Source organism: Thrips palmi, unplaced genomic scaffold (genome assembly GCF_012932325.1).
Source record: "Thrips palmi isolate BJ-2018 unplaced genomic scaffold, TpBJ-2018v1 HiC_scaffold_4, whole genome shotgun sequence".
Taxonomy (NCBI): Eukaryota; Metazoa; Arthropoda; class Insecta; order Thysanoptera; family Thripidae; genus Thrips; species Thrips palmi.
The window spans coordinates 13,122,035-13,140,981 of record NW_023144631.1 but is presented as its reverse complement, the minus strand read 5'-3'; the positions used below and the strand labels follow the sequence as shown (position 1 = coordinate 13,140,981).

At 40.9% G+C, this 18,947-nt stretch overlaps 1 protein-coding gene across 2 annotated transcripts; it reads right to left on the bottom strand.

Moving 5' to 3' along the window:
- Positions 1-1,590: 1,590 nt before the first annotated feature.
- On the bottom strand, positions 1,591-18,551 carry LOC117649379. Of its 2 annotated transcripts, XM_034392074.1 has the most exons (7): positions 18,441-18,551; positions 15,105-15,251; positions 14,750-14,992; positions 13,465-13,522; positions 12,254-12,405; positions 6,543-6,818; positions 2,680-3,432 (listed from the first exon to the last, which is right to left on the bottom strand). In XM_034392074.1, the coding sequence occupies exons 1-7, from the start codon at positions 18,441-18,443 to the stop codon at positions 3,175-3,177; spliced, it is 1,137 nt and encodes a 378-aa protein (XP_034247965.1). In that variant the 5' UTR covers positions 18,444-18,551; the 3' UTR covers positions 2,680-3,174. The 2 variants fall into 2 exon arrangements, 1 of the variants encoding a protein (XP_034247965.1); XR_004587974.1 differs by lacking the exons at positions 13,465-13,522; positions 14,750-14,992; positions 15,105-15,251; positions 18,441-18,551 and adding an exon at positions 1,591-2,113 and having other exon boundaries at positions 2,194-3,432; positions 9,457-12,392.
- Positions 18,552-18,947: the final 396 nt, after the last annotated feature.

Here is an 18,947-nt window from a genome sequence, read left to right as displayed (position 1 = left end):
CGAAAACTAAATTCATACTTGTGAAATCGAAAAACGAGTGAAAAAACCCCGTCCCCTTTGTACATTTTTCGATTTTCTCAGAACTTTTATCAATACTACTGTTGTATTTCAAATAATATTTACGTTTAGTGTCGTAAAAGCATAGAGAATGTTTCAGAGCTCCGAAATGGACACTTATTGCTCTATCCGCTAGGTGGCGCTAGTGTCGCATGGATGATCTCTTGGAGCTAAAATTGCCACTTGAAGGCGAAATTGCGAATATTTTGTTACAAACTTATTCCAAGTGATTGTCTGAAAGGGCATGAGCGCACCAAAGCAAGATTCAGGTTAATAAGTGCAGTATAAGCTAAATAACAAAGAATACAATTTCACTCTCGCGCATGGCCACGGGTCGGCGCGTGGTTGGGCTAAGGCCGCTCTCCCTCGCATTTCAGCAGTCACCTCTAGCCTCTTCACTTCCTTTGCAAGTAGGAGTCTACTGCTGTGTACCTAATTTTTGAGTCAAGACGATCCGCTGAGCGTCTACGATAAACCGATGGCAAAAGTTCGCCGATTTGTGTTCTACTCTACAGAGTGGCATTTTTTAGTGCGACTGTTCAATGTCTTCGTACAACTTAGTCTGATAAAATAGACCGACTGGTATCATTTTTCATACAACATGTTGATCTGAAAATTCAGACTAACGTCGTCTGAAACTTTCAGACCGCGAAGTATGAAAGTTTTGGTATGAAAATTCAGACTGAATGTAAGTAAATCGACTTCTTACAAAAAATTATGAATTTTCAGTAAATTTTTTTAACAGTGTACGGAGAATAGTGATAAGAGGGCTACGGAGAATCCTGGCAAAAAAATTAACAGAATTTTCCGTACCTTTTTGCCACAGTGCTGTGAATTGACCTACAGTGAAAACTGGTAATAAATTAACGGCATTGACAGGACATTTTTGGTAGAGTGCAGGGTACACCGTAAAAATTCAGTACTTTTGTACGGAAATGGTACAGAATAATGTTGTACGGAGGTACGGAGAAAAGTACGGAACGTTCCGTACTTGCTCCATATGAACCCATGTAAATGGGTACGGGAAAAAGAACGGAACGTTCCGTAGTTCGTAAGTACGGACGTTCCAGGCAAATTATTGACCAGACATGTTCCGTACTTTTTTCTCACAGTGTAGTTACATATAGGATAATATTTTATTGGATCTGAACATAATTTTTAAGTGCCAACCTACACTCACCATTCCCATGAATTTCCAACTTCATCTTAATAAATGATTTATGAATAAACTGTTATTACTTTGAGAATATCAGCTCTGTTTCTGATGGTGCTCTGTACACTATACGTTACGAAACACTTTTTTGTCCCACGTGTTATGCACGGTGGTGCAAACATTAGTTAGCGCTTGGCAACACACATTGACCGAAGGCTACTGAAAATTGTACTTTCAAATGACAATTTGCCCCGCTGGGCGTACACAAAAATAATATCATCGCATGTGCTTAAATTTACATAATGCATGGCAAGATCCGTGGGACACAAGCGTCTTATGACAGTGTATGCTGAACCCGGTTTCCAATCTCAACATAACTAGGCTAAATCGGGCCGATTCGAGGGCTTCGCCCGCTATTAGTTCCGATTCTTTAAGTGTCAGTGTGACGGCTTGAAAATTGAGAAGATGTGAACCATTTCCAGAAACATTTATTTCATAAAATTATCTACCAATTTTGAATTTAGTGCAATCAGTCAAAAATTATTTTTTAAGTTATGAATTTTAGTAACACAATCTAATTAGGAATAAAGGTTTAACAATGAAACGGTAACATATTTCTCATTGTTTATTCAACCCAATGACACACCCCAAAATTTAACAAAACAGTATGTCACTTACGTACCAAGAAACAAAAAAAAAATGAATCTAATTTTTGCAAAACTCATACTTTGAACCAAAACATAACTACAATCCAACATTCATTCCAATTTAGATTTCTTCATAACACTGTCATCTTCATCACCACTGGTGCCGACATCACTGCCACTTCTTTTCCCGTTAGTGCCCCATCCTCGTTCCGACCTTTCAATTAAACGAATCAGTTCCAACTTTTCTGGTCAAGAGCTGAAACAAACAACAAAAAATTAATTAACAGATACAACAAATGGATGGCAAATAAAACCAGATCTTGTCAAAACACTTACGTTCATCATGGTCGTGGATGTAGAGTTCATTGGAACTTCCAATACATCCATAAAAAATTATCCTGATGTTATTTCCTTCTTGTATTTCAGTATTAAGCCTATCAACATAGGCATCATCCTTATTGTCGTATTGTTTTGGCAGATATGTATAAAACTTAATTTTGAAGTCAGTATAAATGGCAATCAACTAATACACATTATTGCCGTATTTATCTTTGTACAATGACAGATCCTTAATAAGCTTGTCAATCTTATTCTCCTTCCCTCGGAGCAAACCAGTAGGTTTCCTCGGCTTCAGACCTTCTTTCCATGCCAAATTGAAAGTAGAAGAAGCCATAACTGCAAATACAGATACCAAATAATAAATAAGGTATACTATGCAAACCTGACTTTGTAGCAAAAGGATCTGAAATCCCCTAAAATTTTGATTTTGACTCGTCTGAAAGGAAACGATAGGCCGATACCAGCATCGGACTCTCAAAAAAGAAAATTACCACTTTTACGTCAGATTAACACATTTCGGAAACTTAAAAATTAAAATGGCTGTGGAATCCAAACCGCTTTATAAATTGGAAAAGCCTTTGGCATGGGTGCTTTGGGGTATCGGTCTCCATCACCCAAGACAAAAAAAAAATTGGAATCTGAGATGGGTCATTTTAGGGGTTTGATGGTCACCCTAAAATAGCCCCCCTGTACGCCAATGAGATCAAATAAGCCACGTCGGTTTGGATAAAAATTTATTTCTGCCATACTGCCTAGATCATCTCCTCCAGATTTAAAACATTTTAGCTCTCAAAAATCTTTCGAACTAATTTACGCTTTAATTGCAAAAACAGTTGGTGATACCATAGTATTTTGAACAAACACAAGCTTACGAAGAAAATTCTTTTGACAATGTTGAACCGTTTCTTTTGAATGACAAACTAAAAGATTTGCACCCATCGTACGTTGAGGACACTTCGCAAGGTTTTGAGCACGTTCCTAGGATTCTAGGGGCTTGGCGAGCGACGCGGCAATGCACTGCTCTGCCGCGGCCACGGCCGGGGCGTTGACGTTCTTGTTGTCGAGGTAGGGGATGATGGAGTACTCGAGCAGGGACTCCTTGGGGTAGCCGTTCTCGGCCTGGTAGAAGGCCTCGTCGGCGACGTCGGACGAGATGGCGGCGGTGTCGGGGATGGCGGACAGGCAGTCCTGGATGCGACCACTGATCTCGTACAGCTCGTCACCAGTGTACTCGGCCTAGAACAACGCCACGTGTAGTTTGCAGGCACTACGCTGAGAAATTAAGTACACTCTCAGACTGTTCACTCCACAAAAAATATCCTGTCAACGCCGTTAATTTATGACCTATGTTTGCTGTCATGCAATTCACGGCGTTTGCTGTGAACTAGTTCACGGCGTTCATTGTGATCTCGGTTACAGTGTTCACTGTGATCTGGCCACAGTAAACGCCGTGAATTGGAGCCTGATTTGCAGCGCTTCGGTACTCACAGTGTTTACTGTAGACCAGATCACAGTGAACACCGTGAACAAGATCACAGTGAATCACGTGAGCACACACTAAACTTCTTACGGATACATCCTATCTGTATTACGGACATTTTTGTGCAATTGCAATTACGGATAGATTTTGCTTGTAATACGGATGAAATCATACGTATTACAAAGAGTTTTACGTCCGTAACATACAGACGAAAATATCCGTATGGTACGGACGTAAAACTCTGTAATACGGATGATTTCATCCGTATTACAAGCAAAATCTATCCGTAATTGCAATTGCACAAAAATGTCCGTAATACAGATAGGATGTATCCGTAAGAAGTTAAGTGTGCAGATCACAGTAAACGCTGTGAATTGACCTACAGTGAAAACTGGTAATAAATTCACGGCATTGACAGGACATTTTTGATAGAGTGTTATTGACTTTTTGTCCTGAGTTAAGGGGGGACCCTGGTGAAACTTTCAAGTAGGCTTTAAAATAATCCCAGAAAGTTGTAACTTTGCTTGATTATTAGGTTCATTAAGGTGAGTTCATAAAACAAAATTCAATCCAAAATGTTGAACGGTCTCTGAGAAAAGTGGCTTTTTAGTGTTTTTTAGAGCGTTGGGGAAAAATCTTCCTGCGTCTTTCATTGGAACGGAAAGTCTTGAAATTTTTTTTGGGTTATCCTTAAGATGTATAGAAGAGATTTTAGTGACGGAATTTTCAATTTCATCTTCTGTCCTGAGATATCAATTTTCAAATTGAAACATTTAAAAAAAGTGAATTTTTTGCCTTTTTTTGAAACTTTTAGGTGTGTGTTAAAAAAAGTAGGGCTGATATCAAGATTCCGTCACTAAAATTTGTCGATAAGTCATCAATGAATAGAGTCCATGCAAGACGACTCATGTAGGTGTCAACCAGGAACGCAGGAAGTCTTTCTACGACAAAATTTTTTGTCGACTGAGCAAAGCTGTGAAGTTGAGCGTATAAGCCAACGACAACTGATCTCAATGTTATTTCTTTCCAAATGATGAAGGAACTACCCACATATTTTAAAGGTGTTCAACCTGTTGAATCTGAAACCTTCTATGCACATTTTTATCTATGAACTTTGAAAATACTATTTTTGGCAATTTTGGTCATTTTTTCACCAGGGTCCCCCCTTAATGAGTATGGCTTTTGGTGGTTATGTGATTTTACTGCCAAATTGGCTACCGTCAACGGGGGTAACTTGGGACACTTTTTCACGTTTTTTGAACGCCAGAGGCAAGATTCTCAACCCAGACCATTGGATCCTAACTATGTTAAAGTTTGACCCTTTCCCCATGATTTCATGCTGGTCTGGTTCATTTTGCCTCGATTACATCGTTTCCAAGTGGTCTCGAAAGAGTGTCCCAAGTTACCCCATGACCGGGGGTAACTTGGGACAGTAGGTAATTAGCTACGTTCCCATGCATCTATTGGTGTTAATGGACGTAATAAATTTTAGTCACAACATGTAGACTAAGAATTCAGGCCTAGGAACTCTTGTAGGACCGATATTGGACTATATCTAGGACTCTACGCGGAACTCTCTTTTCTACTGGTATTTTTCAGGCATTTTCTGAAAATTTCAAAATATGGATTATCTGAAGACAAAACTGCAGAGCAAGGCATCTCTTTCCATCATCAGCGTAAAATCCGAAGTTTAGGTTATGTCAGAGACCGGGTCAGTCAACTCGTAGAAGGCTAGGACTGCTGGAAACATGAGGAAAAGACTGTCCCAAGTTACCCCGTAAAATTTCGATTTTTTGAGAAAATGAAGTTTGGACCGAAGGTGGGAAAACTATAATCAACGCCCTTTTGCGAACGTTATTGTCTCTGTATGATCTAACAACCCAGAGAGTCTAATCGGCCAAATCTGCATTTCACTCCTTAAACTAGGGTCAACTTGTCAATGTTTGACATATTTTGTCAAAAACCCTATTATGTAGTTTCCCGTTTCTTAAATACTAATTGTGATGTTATGCACCGTTTCTACCTTTCCGCGCGTGCCCTGAGGCCTCTGAAACAAAACCCTGCCGCGGGTTTGACGCTAGGAACCCTCGTCGGTGAATGGCAGCGCCAACAAGCTGTACAGGGCAGACTGTCCCAAGTTACCCCCGGTGTCCCAAGTTACCCCCGTTGACGGTACAGCGCTCTGCCCCATCTCATAGATGTTGGATATGCTATGCGATACGCTCGGTCTTAGCACACAACACTGGTAAAACTAAAGCGTAAAACTACGCTTGAGTCAAGCATAGAGTTACGCTTGAAGACGTTACGCTTGAAATCAAGCATACTCTGGAAATTTCCCCATGCATTTACGCGTAAACTGATTACGCTTGAAAACAGAGGGTAATGCCACGCTTTAGTTTTACCAGTGAAGACTGTGCAGTCGACTAGAAGGCAACAGAGACCTTCTTATGTATCTTTCAGTAGCATCGAACGCAGTTCAAAGCCAAAATGCATTGTGTTCCAAAGTTATTTTTTCTATATGATCCAAATTAAAATTTCACGCTTCAGCATTGTAAAAGCGTTTACCAGGCAGAGAGTTTGTTTAACAGGCTTGGGTTTTCTCTTGCTGGAGTTAGCGTCATGAACCATTAGCCAGGGTGTACACCGGTAAAACTGAAGCGTAGTTGTATGCTTGATTCAAGCATGCAACTACGCTTGAAGACTTTGCGCTTGACGTCAAGCGTAGAGAAGAAATTCTCCCATGCATTTAGATAGGCCGGAGAGGGGCAAAATGGAGAACTATGCTTGAAGCCGAGCATAGTTCTACTACGCTTGAAGAAAGGCGTAAAACGACGCTTGAGTTCTACTAGTGTAGGGCGTTGCTCACCATCTCGAGGGCGGGCTTCAGGTCGGCGGCGAGGGACTTGACGAGGCACTGCTTGGCGCTCGCCACAAGGACAGCGTCCACCTTGTAGCCGACCAGGCACTTGGGGACGGAGTTGGCGAGGGTCTCCTTGGCTTTGCCGTCTCTCGCGCTCAGCTTGGCATTGTAGGCGCAGTTGTCTGCGGGTCGGTAGAAGCCGGCGTCCAGCTTGGCCACGGGCTTCAGACACACCTTGACCCGAGAGGCGATCTCGTTCACCTGGTTGAAGGCGTAGCGGTCCTGCGCACGGCTCGATACGCGTTAAAAGCGGAAAAAGACACACATTATTTTTGGCAGGATTGTCCGTGCCCGAAACTCAACCTCTTTCCGCAGCCTCTAATTAATCATCTCCGCAGAACTCACTGTAAAATCAAACGTGGTCTAGACCACACTACTGGTGTGGTCAAATGGGTGCCATTTTGACCGCATCAGTTGGTGCTGTCTTGACCACGTTTGGGCACGTTTGGTGTGGCCTAGACCACGTTTCGTGTGGTCTTTCGCACCAAACGTGGTCTAGACCACACCAACTGATGCGTTCAAAATGGCACACATTTGACCACACCAGTTGGGTCTAGACCACGTTTGGTTTTTCATTGCTTTCAGTATTTTTTGCCTGCCCGTAGCAGAGGTGCGTGGAAACGACTGTAACTTGTTGGAGTATATTGACAAAATGGCCTCGGAAATTGTTAAGTTCTGAGTGTGGACAACTTGCACAATTTGTTTACAGATATCTCCATTTACTTTTAGAGACAGTGCCTTTAGTTCATAATAAAAGTTGAATTTTAATGCTTTGTAATAATGACGACAAAACCGCAACAAAATGTGTTACATCAAAATCCTATCTTAAACCCTTATCGACGAATTTGAGGAGCGGTTTTTGCAAAACATTGCTAAAACGGAAGTATCATGTAAATAACGAGCAACACCGGCACGATTTTATCGCAAAAGTTTCTAGGAACTGTGTTCTTTACGGGCTTGAGCAGTCGTTGAAAAACGCTGGAATCCGGGCTGACCTACTCCACACTTGCACTGTTAAAAAAATTCTTAAATTTAATACATAATGACATCTTAATTTTAATAACCTTTTGAAAGGATATGAAAACTCATAAAGGTTTGTGAAGTTTAAGAAAATTTCTTACATTTACCAAAACATTTCTGACAAGTAATGAAAATATTGGTAAGTTTCAGAAACTTTATTAAAATTAAAAAACAGGTTCATTAAATTTGAGACTGTTTACCAAATGCAATAATTTGTTTCTTAAAATTCAAAATTACCATGACTTTTCATATTTGATTCTCATCCTGCCAGTTTTAATTGTGATCATTGGACGCTTCACTACCAGTGTACGTAAAGAACAAATTTGGATGATCTTGGTCATGTGAAGTCGTGTTTGGAGGCCCTGGGATGAGCGCTTCCACTGCCTAGCGGAGTCTCCGCCGAGAGGCTTGGAGTCATCCACATCCTAGAGCCCGCCTCGCAGAGCTCACTCGTGGCGCAGTTGGTAGCGTCGCGGTGCGGTATTCCGGAATTCCGGGTTCGAGACCGAGTTTGAACCACGCTTCCAAGCGATTTCGGCAGTGAAATCGACTACTACCATACAATGAATAACTCATTACGTACATAAGGCGTTCAATTTTTACCTGCTCTATATTAAATTCTTCTTAAATGCAAAAACAACTTTTAAGAAACAGATTATTACTTTTCAAATTTGATTCTTACTTTTAAGAAGAAAAAGTTTATTACTTTTACTAGCAAAAAGTCTTTGTAAACTGCTTCATAAAAAAGTTTCTTAAAATTAAGATGGATTTTTTTAACAGTGTGAAGTACGGAGAATGCAAAGTCCGCTTTGACGGTGTTTACTGTGAAAATTTGAGTCGTCACTGGATGACACTTTCAAGGCTAATTTTCCTAACAACAATGTCATCGAAACAACTGATGACATTGTTGTCAAGCCCATGGAATAAGTATAGGAGCTTTGATGAAAATGTCATCAATTTGTGATGAGATTGTTGTCATCATTTGAAAGTGGTGACAATGTCATCCGCGTTTTTGTCATAAAGTGATAACAAATTTTCAGTGTTGCTATGCCAAACCCTGTGCGCAAAATTCCGTCCATACCTCAGGAATGCTGAATGCCGTACAAAGCGAGCGATGCACGTGAAACAGAACAGTACAGTTTAAGCAAATGATTTGGGAAAAGAGGAAGAAACCTCAGGTGAAAATCTTGTGTCATCACCCAGACTCTCCGTGAATTTACTAAGGTACCTTCGGCAGCATTTTTACTACAGGGACGCACTCACACTTAATATTAAGGTAGAATTTTGAACGTGCAACCCGCACGATTTTGTGCATGCGTGGAATATGCATAATATTGTGCGTGAAAATGCATGAATTTATGCAAATTCACGCACAATGTTATGCACGACGGCACGCAGGTTTAAAATAGGGTATGCATCACTACGTACAAAATTGACCATAAACATTTAGTGTGCTCGATAACTCCGGATATTGATTTTAACAGTGCAATTCGAGGGGTCCTATTCCAAAGATCTTATCTGGGCGTTCCCCCAAGACAATCTTATCTTGAACGCAGGTGAATTTCACATAGTTTGATCATTTGATACAGCTACATATCAATATAATTTGTGAGTTTGTTCAAGTAAATCTAAAGATGGAAGATCAAAGAAACCAAAAGTGCATGTAGAAATGTGTTTCGCTTACCGTCGTATTTATTCTAATTGACCAAAATGAGTGAAATTTGCCGGCGTTTAAGATAAGATTGTCTTGGGGGAACGCCCGGATAAGATCTTTTGAATAGGACCCCTCGGGTTGAGTGTGGACGCAAAGTTGTGGTCCGGCAAGCGTGCTGGAGCTTACGGCGTAGGCGGTCGCCACCAGGACCAGGACGAGGAAAAGAGCACGAGCCATGTTGCAGTGGTGTCGACTGAGTGAACGCTGACCGAGAGGACGGAGAGGCGTTGGCTATTTATTGGCGTCGGCATCTGGCATGATGCGCCAATACATACTGCCCCGTCAAGCCGTTTCTCGGAAGATGCTTGTTTAAGCGACCAAACTGCCTGATGTCGAAACACAGAGCGGGTGCCGCGAACCTTTCCGAGCAGCGTTCGCAGAAATAGGGAACGTGCCATATGCTCTCTACAAACCCAAGTGTGCGCGGGCTCCAGGTTCCAAACCAGGATAAATGATTTTCAATTTTAGGTCATGCACTGAGATTCCAAACGCTATGAGTATAGCACGTATGGTGCAATGCAGCTGAGATATCGCACCATACACTACAGAATGCCATAGAATAAGTTTTCATCTTTCATAAGTGCGCGAATTTGCACGAGATTTCAGGCATGATTCTGACAAGCTGACAAAATTATCAAGAGTCACCAATCTTGAACATTAATGGGATGCAATGGCATGGGTCGAGAATCTTGCTTCTGGCCCTAAAATGTCTCCCAAGTATAACCCCCTATGACGATACATTTGTTGTACAATTTTGTTTTTCTTGCATTTTTAATTTGGCGCAAATTAAGAAATGCCCCCGTGTTGCAGGTCCTGTCAAAGGTATCAATGTACTTCTTTACCTGCTACACGACGCAGAGGATCGAAGAAGTCTGATGCCAGCTTAGCGTGGCTCAAGTGGGAAGCTCACACAAAAATAAACGTCCATTTTGCCTATTTTCAGCTAAAATACCACATGTTGCACATGGTTGACGTTAGCTAATTGCGCCAGATTTAGACGTCTAAAAGGGCTCATTTGAAAAGAAAATTAAATGTGCTTTCGATATGAGGAATGAAATAAATGGCCCCATGCCTTATTATTGTAGTGCGGGAAAAACATTTAAAATTGTGCACATCTCACAAACAATGTTTTTTCACAAATGTCTGTTATTTTGACCCGTTAAACAGTTTTCACTGAGAATGAGAGATCAATACCCAATTTTAGGCGAGGTATACTTTTTCAACCAAATTCGGGCGAGGAAGGTTTCCTCGCCCTCTGAAATTCGCGCACCCCTAAAAGCTTTAGTTCTGAAAACTTACACTCATATTGATGGCCAAGTTCCAAAGGATGTCAAAAGAAATTTTCAGCTTTCATACTTGCGCAAATTTTGGTTAGGTTTTTGGACAGGTTTTTGACGTCTTGACAAGATTTACAAGAGTGATTATCGTCGCATCCTTTTTCAAGAGCTGAGAGGGGGACCTCCCAGAAGTTGAACAACAAACGTTTCTAAGGCGAACCGCGTTGTTTTCAACTCTTTTTACGCGGATTTGTACTTGACAAGTTCGCCATACCAAACAAACAACAGTTTTTCGTAAATTGCATTTTAGCTATTGGTGGCCGTGGAACGACGGTGGAACATTTCGGAACAAATGATTCTCAGGCAATTAGGCACGCAATCAGGCTCAGGCACTTTTACGCAGATTTGTATTTTGAAAGTTCGCCAACCCAAAAAAAACAAAAAAAAAACTAACCGTTTTTTTGAAAATGCATTTTAGATATCAGTGGCCGTGGACTGACAGTGGAACTTTTCGGAACAAATGATTCTCAGGCGATAAGCATACTTTTGAACTTTTTTTACGCAGATTTGTATTTTGGAAGTTCGCCAACCCAAAAAAGACAACCGTTTTTCGGAAAACGCATTTGTGTTATCGGTGGCCGTGAAACGACGGTGGAACATTTCGGAACAAACGATTCTGAGGCGATTAGCATCATTTTAAACTTTATTTACGCGGATTTGTATTTTGGAAGTTCGCCAACCCAAACAAACAACGTTTTTTCGGATAACGCATTTGTGTTATCGGTGGCCGTGAAACGACGGTGAAACATTTCGGAACAAACGATTCTCAGGCAATTAGCATCATTTTCAACTTTTTTTGCGCGCGGATTTGTATTTTTGAAGTTTGCCAACCCCAAAAAAAAACAATCGTTTTTGGGAAACTGCATTTGTGCTATCGGTGGCCGTGAAACGATGGTGGAACATTTTGGAACAAACGTTTTTAAGAAGAACTGCACCTTTCCAAGGTCAATTTGTGCATTTTTACTGGTTTGAAGCTGGCCAGCTCGTTATCGAAAAACGATAACGAGCCTGGAGCCGCCCTCGTTAAGGAACAAATTGGAACAATTGTGGAATATTTTGGAACAAATCATTCTGCGTCGATTTGTTGTATTTTGAACCTTCTCTGGCAATTTGGGTTGGCCAAGGAATGAGAGCTGAGAGGCGGTGCCCTAAATGTGTCTAAAGCACTTGTGTAAATTTTGTCAAAATGTCAGAAGAATGTCTGAAATACTGATCATAATTCGCGCACCTCTCAAAGCTGAAAACATCTCCTGACAGTCTGTAGAGCCTCAATAAAAGGGCCTTCTTAGAAACCCTAACCTAACCCAGATAGCTGATACTCTCTTGATCACCCAAAATTGGGTGACGAAGACTTCCTCGCCTAAATTGGGGTCAGAAAGTATATCTTGTCCAAAATTGGGTACTGAATAAGACTTTTTCATTCTCAATGTGGGAATAACCCGATATTTCTGGAAATTCCAAGAGATGGATCCACCTTGTGTGTTTCAGTGCACGAGTCCCTCCATTGTGCTTTGCAGGCTTATTCAGACAATAATGGCGACTGATTCCCTTATGCCTCAACAATTGTCAGCAAGGTTTATTCATACTAGTAACAGAAGGCATGACCAAGACAGGAGAACGGCTGACGCCGTTGCAGCAGTGGTGCCCGAATACTGAGACGTAGTGGAATAGGGCCGAAGGGTGCTGCGAGGTGATGACGTCATCGGAGTGGAGCCCGGCCGCCTGGTGCTCGGTGCGGCTGAAACGAATCACACGGTAAAACCATCTCCTGGTAACTGACCAATTCCTGGGATTCCCAGGGTAATTTCCTCGGCCGGGTGGCAGGATCTGCAGTTCAATTCGAGGGGTCCTATTCAAAAGATCTTATCTGCGCGTTCCCCCCAAGACAATCTTATCTTAAACGCATGCGGATTTCACCCAGTTTGACCAGTTGGGACACGTACGAGAGTAAGCGGAATATATTTTTACATGTACTTTTGGTTTCTTTGATCTTTCATCTCCACATTTCAGTGAATTTTATCACAAATGATTTTGGTTTGTAGCTGTATTAAATGATCAAACTGAGTAAAATTCACATGCGTTTAAGATAAGATTGTCTTGAGGGGAACGCGCAGATAAGATCTTTTGAATAGGACCCCTCGAATTGTAGTCTGGACCGCGGTGTTGGAACAGTACTAGGGATTCACAAGTAACGGTAAATGGAGTTGAGAACTTCAAAATATGTGCATTAGTCATTGACTTTAAAGTAGCACTCGTGTAAATGTTATCACAATGTCAGAAACCTGTCTGAAAACCTGATCAAAATTCGCGCACCTCTGAAAGCTGAAAACATCTCCTGACATTCTGTAGAACTCACACCATCAATATCAGAGTAAGTTTTCAGAATTTCAGCTTTCAGAGGTGCGCGAATTTTGATCAGGATTTCAGACATGTTTCTGACATTCTGACAAAATTTACACGAGTGAGTATAATAAATTGTACTTCTGGTCTTCAGCGTTAATACAGAGCGGCTGTGCAGCATAATTTCATTTTTGACTTAGTTTAAATTAAAGTCACTACAACAGGTGTGAAGTACAGCAGTGCAGTTGCACTGCAAAAAATAATAATTCTGAACAGATCTGAAACAGTGAAACTAGATGGTATTATCGTTGTTAGAGAGGGCAGAAGAATCTGAAGAGAAACAGTGACTGAGTTAGCGTTCGATTGAGCAGGGATTCATTCGTTTCGAATCATAAAATGATAACATCACTTGGACACACCGCCGCGAAACCGAACTCGAGTTTATTCAGGACATTACCTGTCGGTGCGACGTTTGTGTTCAACTCGATGCAGGTCGAAGGTGTCACGAAGGAGTACTGAAACAAGTCACCAAAGTTTCTCACATAAACGGTTTCTTTTAACAGTCATGGATCAATTAGTTGGGCTCTGATTCTTATAGCATGTTAGGTGACCATTGGGGCAGCATGACCATTGGGGCAGCATGCCTCCAATGAATTGATGTATTAAGCGCCATGGCACCTGTATTGTGCTCAGTCCCGGTGTCGCCACAAAATACGGGAATTAGACTATACCTGACTCCCTTTCTGAGTGCAATTTAAGCAATATTCATCCGAAACATTAAAGCTAAAATTAATTACCCAGGACTGCCTGCAGTTTTCTTTTGCCTAGGCCATCAGTTAAGCTTATAATAAACGAATTAACGAAGGAACTATGCCGGCAATTATTTTGGCCGAAGGATCCGTCCTTAGTTCCAGGCCTATTAATTGCAAAGGTTCTTTGAGTATTAACGAAGGTTCCCTGTAAATTTAAGACGGATCTTTGTACACTGTCAGAAATTTAGTCGTAAATTAACGACAAAAACGTCGCTAATTTTGATAGCGACAGAAATCGTTCTGAAACTACTTCGTCGTAACTGAACGACTAAAAAATCATTTCTCTACGACAATGTCGTAATCGCTATTACATATTTTGAAATCTGAAATTCCCGAAAAGTAGATGAAAAGTTGCAATGTTGCTCGCTTATTTACGATTTGTGTCGTTCATTTACGATTCATTACACAAATTTACGAAAAGATTCGTAAATGTACGACAGTCATAACTGCACGACATATTCCATAGATAAATTACGATCGCTCGTAAACTTACGATTAAGTCGTAAATTTGCGACTTAATTCGTTTCAAAACGGAACGTCTCGCTATCAAAATTAGCGACAAATATGTCGTAAATTTACGACTCAAGTCGTATATTTACGACTTGAGTCGTAACAAAATATGTCGTTTCAAAACGACATAATTGTTTTACAAAATGTCGTATATTTACGATTATTTTTAACAGTGTAGATTTATGAAGGTGCTTCGTAAACTTGTACAATCGAAAGAGGTCCTTCAAAAAAATTACGAAGGTTCTCGTAAATACGAAGAGCTTTGTAAATTAATGAAGGAACCGTTGGCAATTCTCTTGCCGAAGGATCCGTCGTTTATGCCGAACATAGTGCATCAAACGCACCGAGATCGCTTGAAATCGGATCACATTAAAACTTGTGTGGGACGCCTTAGCGAAATTTGACCCATCCACGACTTACTTGCAACGCCATGGTCGTCGTCTGAGAAGGCGCAGCAGTTGATCGGAGACTGTCGGAGACTGTGCTCTCCTTGTATGGTCTCCTGGGAGATGGGCTCGTAGAGGAAGGTCCCGTTGTGGTCCACGTGGCTGGATAATTCTCATCCTCTAATTGTTGTGACAGTGCCAAGAAAGCCCAGAGACGTTCTATCGGAGTGTTTCCGTTAACGTCTTGCCAGGAGTGATTGATGCTGACGTCTGAAGACTGAAACACAATGTCCAAACACTCTCCAGCCGAACTATATTCAAAGAAAAGTGGAGGATGGCCAGCGGAAGGTTCGAGCTATTTTTTTTATGTTGCGGATGGAACTAGGGACCTGTATTGAATACTGGACGTTTCTGTCACTGGGGCCTTTGGCTGTCACTGTCGCAGACATGCTACCACTTCTCTTCCGACGTCCTGCCGTGACAAGCTCCGATCCACGAAAGTACTGGTGAAACTGGCTTTTAGTCGAAACATCCACCTGCAAGCAACGGACGACATGAATTCAAAGGGCAAGCAATTTAATTTTGTATTTTACAGTATGCTTGACAGTGAGGATATTCTTAAGTTGGATATCATCAGTTTTGAGTCCACACGATATGGCCACTAAAAGAGAGAGAGAAGAGAGAGAGAGAGAGAGAGAGAAGAGAGAGAGAGAGAGAGAGAAAGGGGGGAGGATGCAGCTTAGGCGGCTTTAAAAAAAAAACCCAGTTTTCCCCATCGTCCAATGCCGCCTTAGAAATCGATTGCACACTGCATGAAAGCCCTTTTGCGTTTTTCTGTAGGGTGATTTCCAAAACAGAGACGACAAATTGTTCCTCTTTTAACAGCCAACAAATTATATCACCATTTTATGGCAATAGCCCGCCTTCAGTACCTTGTTAGCGAGTTTTGCTCGAAAGAACACAGGATAGTTCACTCTTTCCAGATGGTTTAGTTGTGTCGGGAGGGCTGAGACCGGTCCCTGTCCACTTTTCAAATCTTTTCCTATCCCAAAGTCACCCACACCCGTCATTTTACGTCACGTCAATTTTAAATCCAATGTCCGGCAAGGGACCTCATAAGGGCATCATAACGTTATCGTAAGAGTTAAAGTTATCAACCTTAACGTCTGACATCTTTTCAAAAAGGGTAAGTAATTTTTTTGTGTTTTGAATTTGTGTAGAGATACTTTTGGAAGTTTATCCAAAAGTCCGTACCCTTAAGCTTCAGCTAACATTGTCTTATGTTACGTTATGAAAGCAGTGTTTGTTAAATGTTAAGTTAAGTTAAGGATCTCTGAAGGGAGCCTGCTGAAAGCAGGCCAGCGCCGCAGGCCAAGGTAGGCGTAAACGCGCGTGGAATGTCGGGAGTGGCGCAGCCTAGCGAAGCCTGTTGCTGCAAGTCACGGTCTGCCAGTGTGGCATACGTACACCCACCTTGTGTTAAGAAAAGTTGATGTTCAAAAATACGACCGTTCTGTGTAATGAGACAACTTCACTAGAGTGACGTTACTAGGGGTACGCGCCGTAGTTTGGGCGCGTAGTAGGCGAGCGATGCGTCTGTATTCTTGTAGAAGATGGTGAAGAATATATGCAAAGTAAGGCCAATACAGGGTCAATGTGAAACTCAATTTTAAAAGTTTGGTCACAAATTGGTAAATTTTGGGGAAAGTAAAGGTCTGGGATGAAATTGGAAGTCATTTTTGTAATCAGCACACCATAAACTGCAGAAAACTATGTAAAACTCAATGTAAAAATTTTTGTCCGAAATTGGTAAATATTTGGAAAAGTAAAGGTCTTAGATGAAATTGGAAGTCATTTTCGTGATCAGCACACCAAAAACTGCAGGAAACTATGTAAAACTCGATGCAAAAATTTTCGTCCGAAATTGGTAAATATTTGGAAAAGTAAAGGTCTGGGATGAAATTGGAAGTCATTTTCGTGATCAGCACACCAAAAACTGCAGGAAACTATGTAAAACTCGATGTAAAATTTTTTGTCCAAAATTGGTAAATATTTGGAAAAGTAAAGGTCTGGGATGAAAATTTGGGAAATCATTTTTTTGATCAGCACACCAAAAACTGCAGGAAGCAATGAAACACCGAGGTAATTTTGGTCCTAAATCATGTAATTCTAGTTGAAAGTATGGGTCTTCAGTTGTTAGGTTTTTTAAGAGCGTTTCCTGTTCATGGTGTCATGCCATGAACCCTGACCGTGTTACTCAGTCGAGTAACATTTACCAGCCAGCATTGAATTGCTTAATACAATTCACAAATACTTCAATTACCATTCGATATCTCCTTGTTACTGAACTTATGAATACGCAATGTTATTAGTAATACCTAAAGAGCCTTTCTCCCTTTTAGTTTTAACTAGTGGATTAAATATATTGATTATCTGCATTTAAATTAAAAGATACATATTTACAGGCAGGCTGATTTCAACTACTTTACGGAGAAGACCTTCTGTCAGATCCAATGAATCGTTTCATAGAATCCAATGTCGAGGCCACTTATTGCTAAACGCAAGTTTATCTTATTCATAATGATAGTCATGGTGTTTTATTTAAACTTTGAAACAGTTTAGCAAAAGTATTTACCTAACATTTGAGTAAATTGAAAAAAAAAAACCAACTCAAACCATGATCAACACAAAATTTCCAGTTGTCGCAGACAATGTATGATTAAGTTAAAAGAAACGTCTCATGAAATCATATGACCAAGTCAGTGAATCGTCGCATTGAATCTGATGTCAATGTCAAATTGAATGCGCTACACTCATCATCATATGGTTTTCTTTAATTAGTATATAGTAAACTCACAGCATTGCAATGAAGCCTTTTTCCCCGAATCAGTGCCAAGAGTCACAAAGACTATTTATTTTTGGGAAGATTAGCTTCTGGTTTTTACTCATAGAAATTTTTAATAATTTTTTTAACTGTTATTGAGCAAAGCAAACAACTAAAAAATATAGTGTCTGAGAATATAAATGGAAAACACTCACAAAGGTTGAAAAGACCAAAACATTCTTGCAATTATCAAACACACTCCACTGACTAAAACATTTCCCCCGTAGCGGGGGGGGGGAGGGGGGGGACGGACGGACGAAACGCGTAATAATTGTCACTTTCATTTTCCGTATTTCACTGAGTTGACACTCCGGAGGGGTTTCAATCATTCTAAAATATCGAAAACTATGAACGTACTCACTTCTAAGCCCTTTTGCTCTTAGTTTGTTTTATTTGCCAATGTTTTGCCAGGTCCCGTATTTTAGAGTCGCGGGCCCCAAGTATGAAAAATTGCTACGAGCTGCCAACCACTGCCAACCTAACCACGCTAAGAACCTAATTCAAAAAGATGTTTGAATATTTCAAACAATAGTAAACGTGAATATAAGATAAACTCCCCCTGGGGGAGATTTGGGAGCCTTCCGGTGCGAAAATTTTTAAATATTTGTGCGGTAGTTGCTGAGAAACGTGAGTGAGTTACAGACACACAGACGACAGACGCACGACCAGTCACTTTTTGGTGCCCCCAAACACGGCATGGGCTCGCTATCGCTCGCCAATAATTTTTATAATTTAAAATTTGACTTGGGTTTCAAATCACATCGCGGTTTCAAACCAAAACGTTAAGTTAGGTGGAGGATTTCAAAAATTTTAACGTTTGTCGGGGTGGCAATAAGCTCACCATATCGCCGTAGTTGAAAGAGACCCATCAGAAGCGGAGTGGAGATAGAGCTGTAGAAGTCTTCCAATTGTTGGGCTGCGTCTTTACCTCGTAGATTAATGAGCTTTGCCTGTAAAAAAGCGATTAAATCAGAAAACTATGTTAGGGCACTCAGACGACTTTCAAACCTTTTTCTCTGCAGCGTTAAGCGTGAACCTTGATGCGCACACAGTGAAAAATTTTTTGTCACTTTATGACAAAAACGTGGATGATTTTCATCACGAAGAAATTATGACAATGTCGACAAAATTTAAAGACATTTTCATCAAAGCTCGTTACTTATTGCATGGGTGTGACAACAATGTCATCAATTATTTTGAAGACATCGTTGTAAGGAAAATAAGCCTTGAAAATGTCATCAAGTGAGACTCAAATTTTTTCAGTGCGGGAAAACAACCCCAAAAGGGTTTGAGACGCTGCCTGCCATTACCTCCATTCCCGTGGGCCAAGCTGTGAAGGAAATTGAAA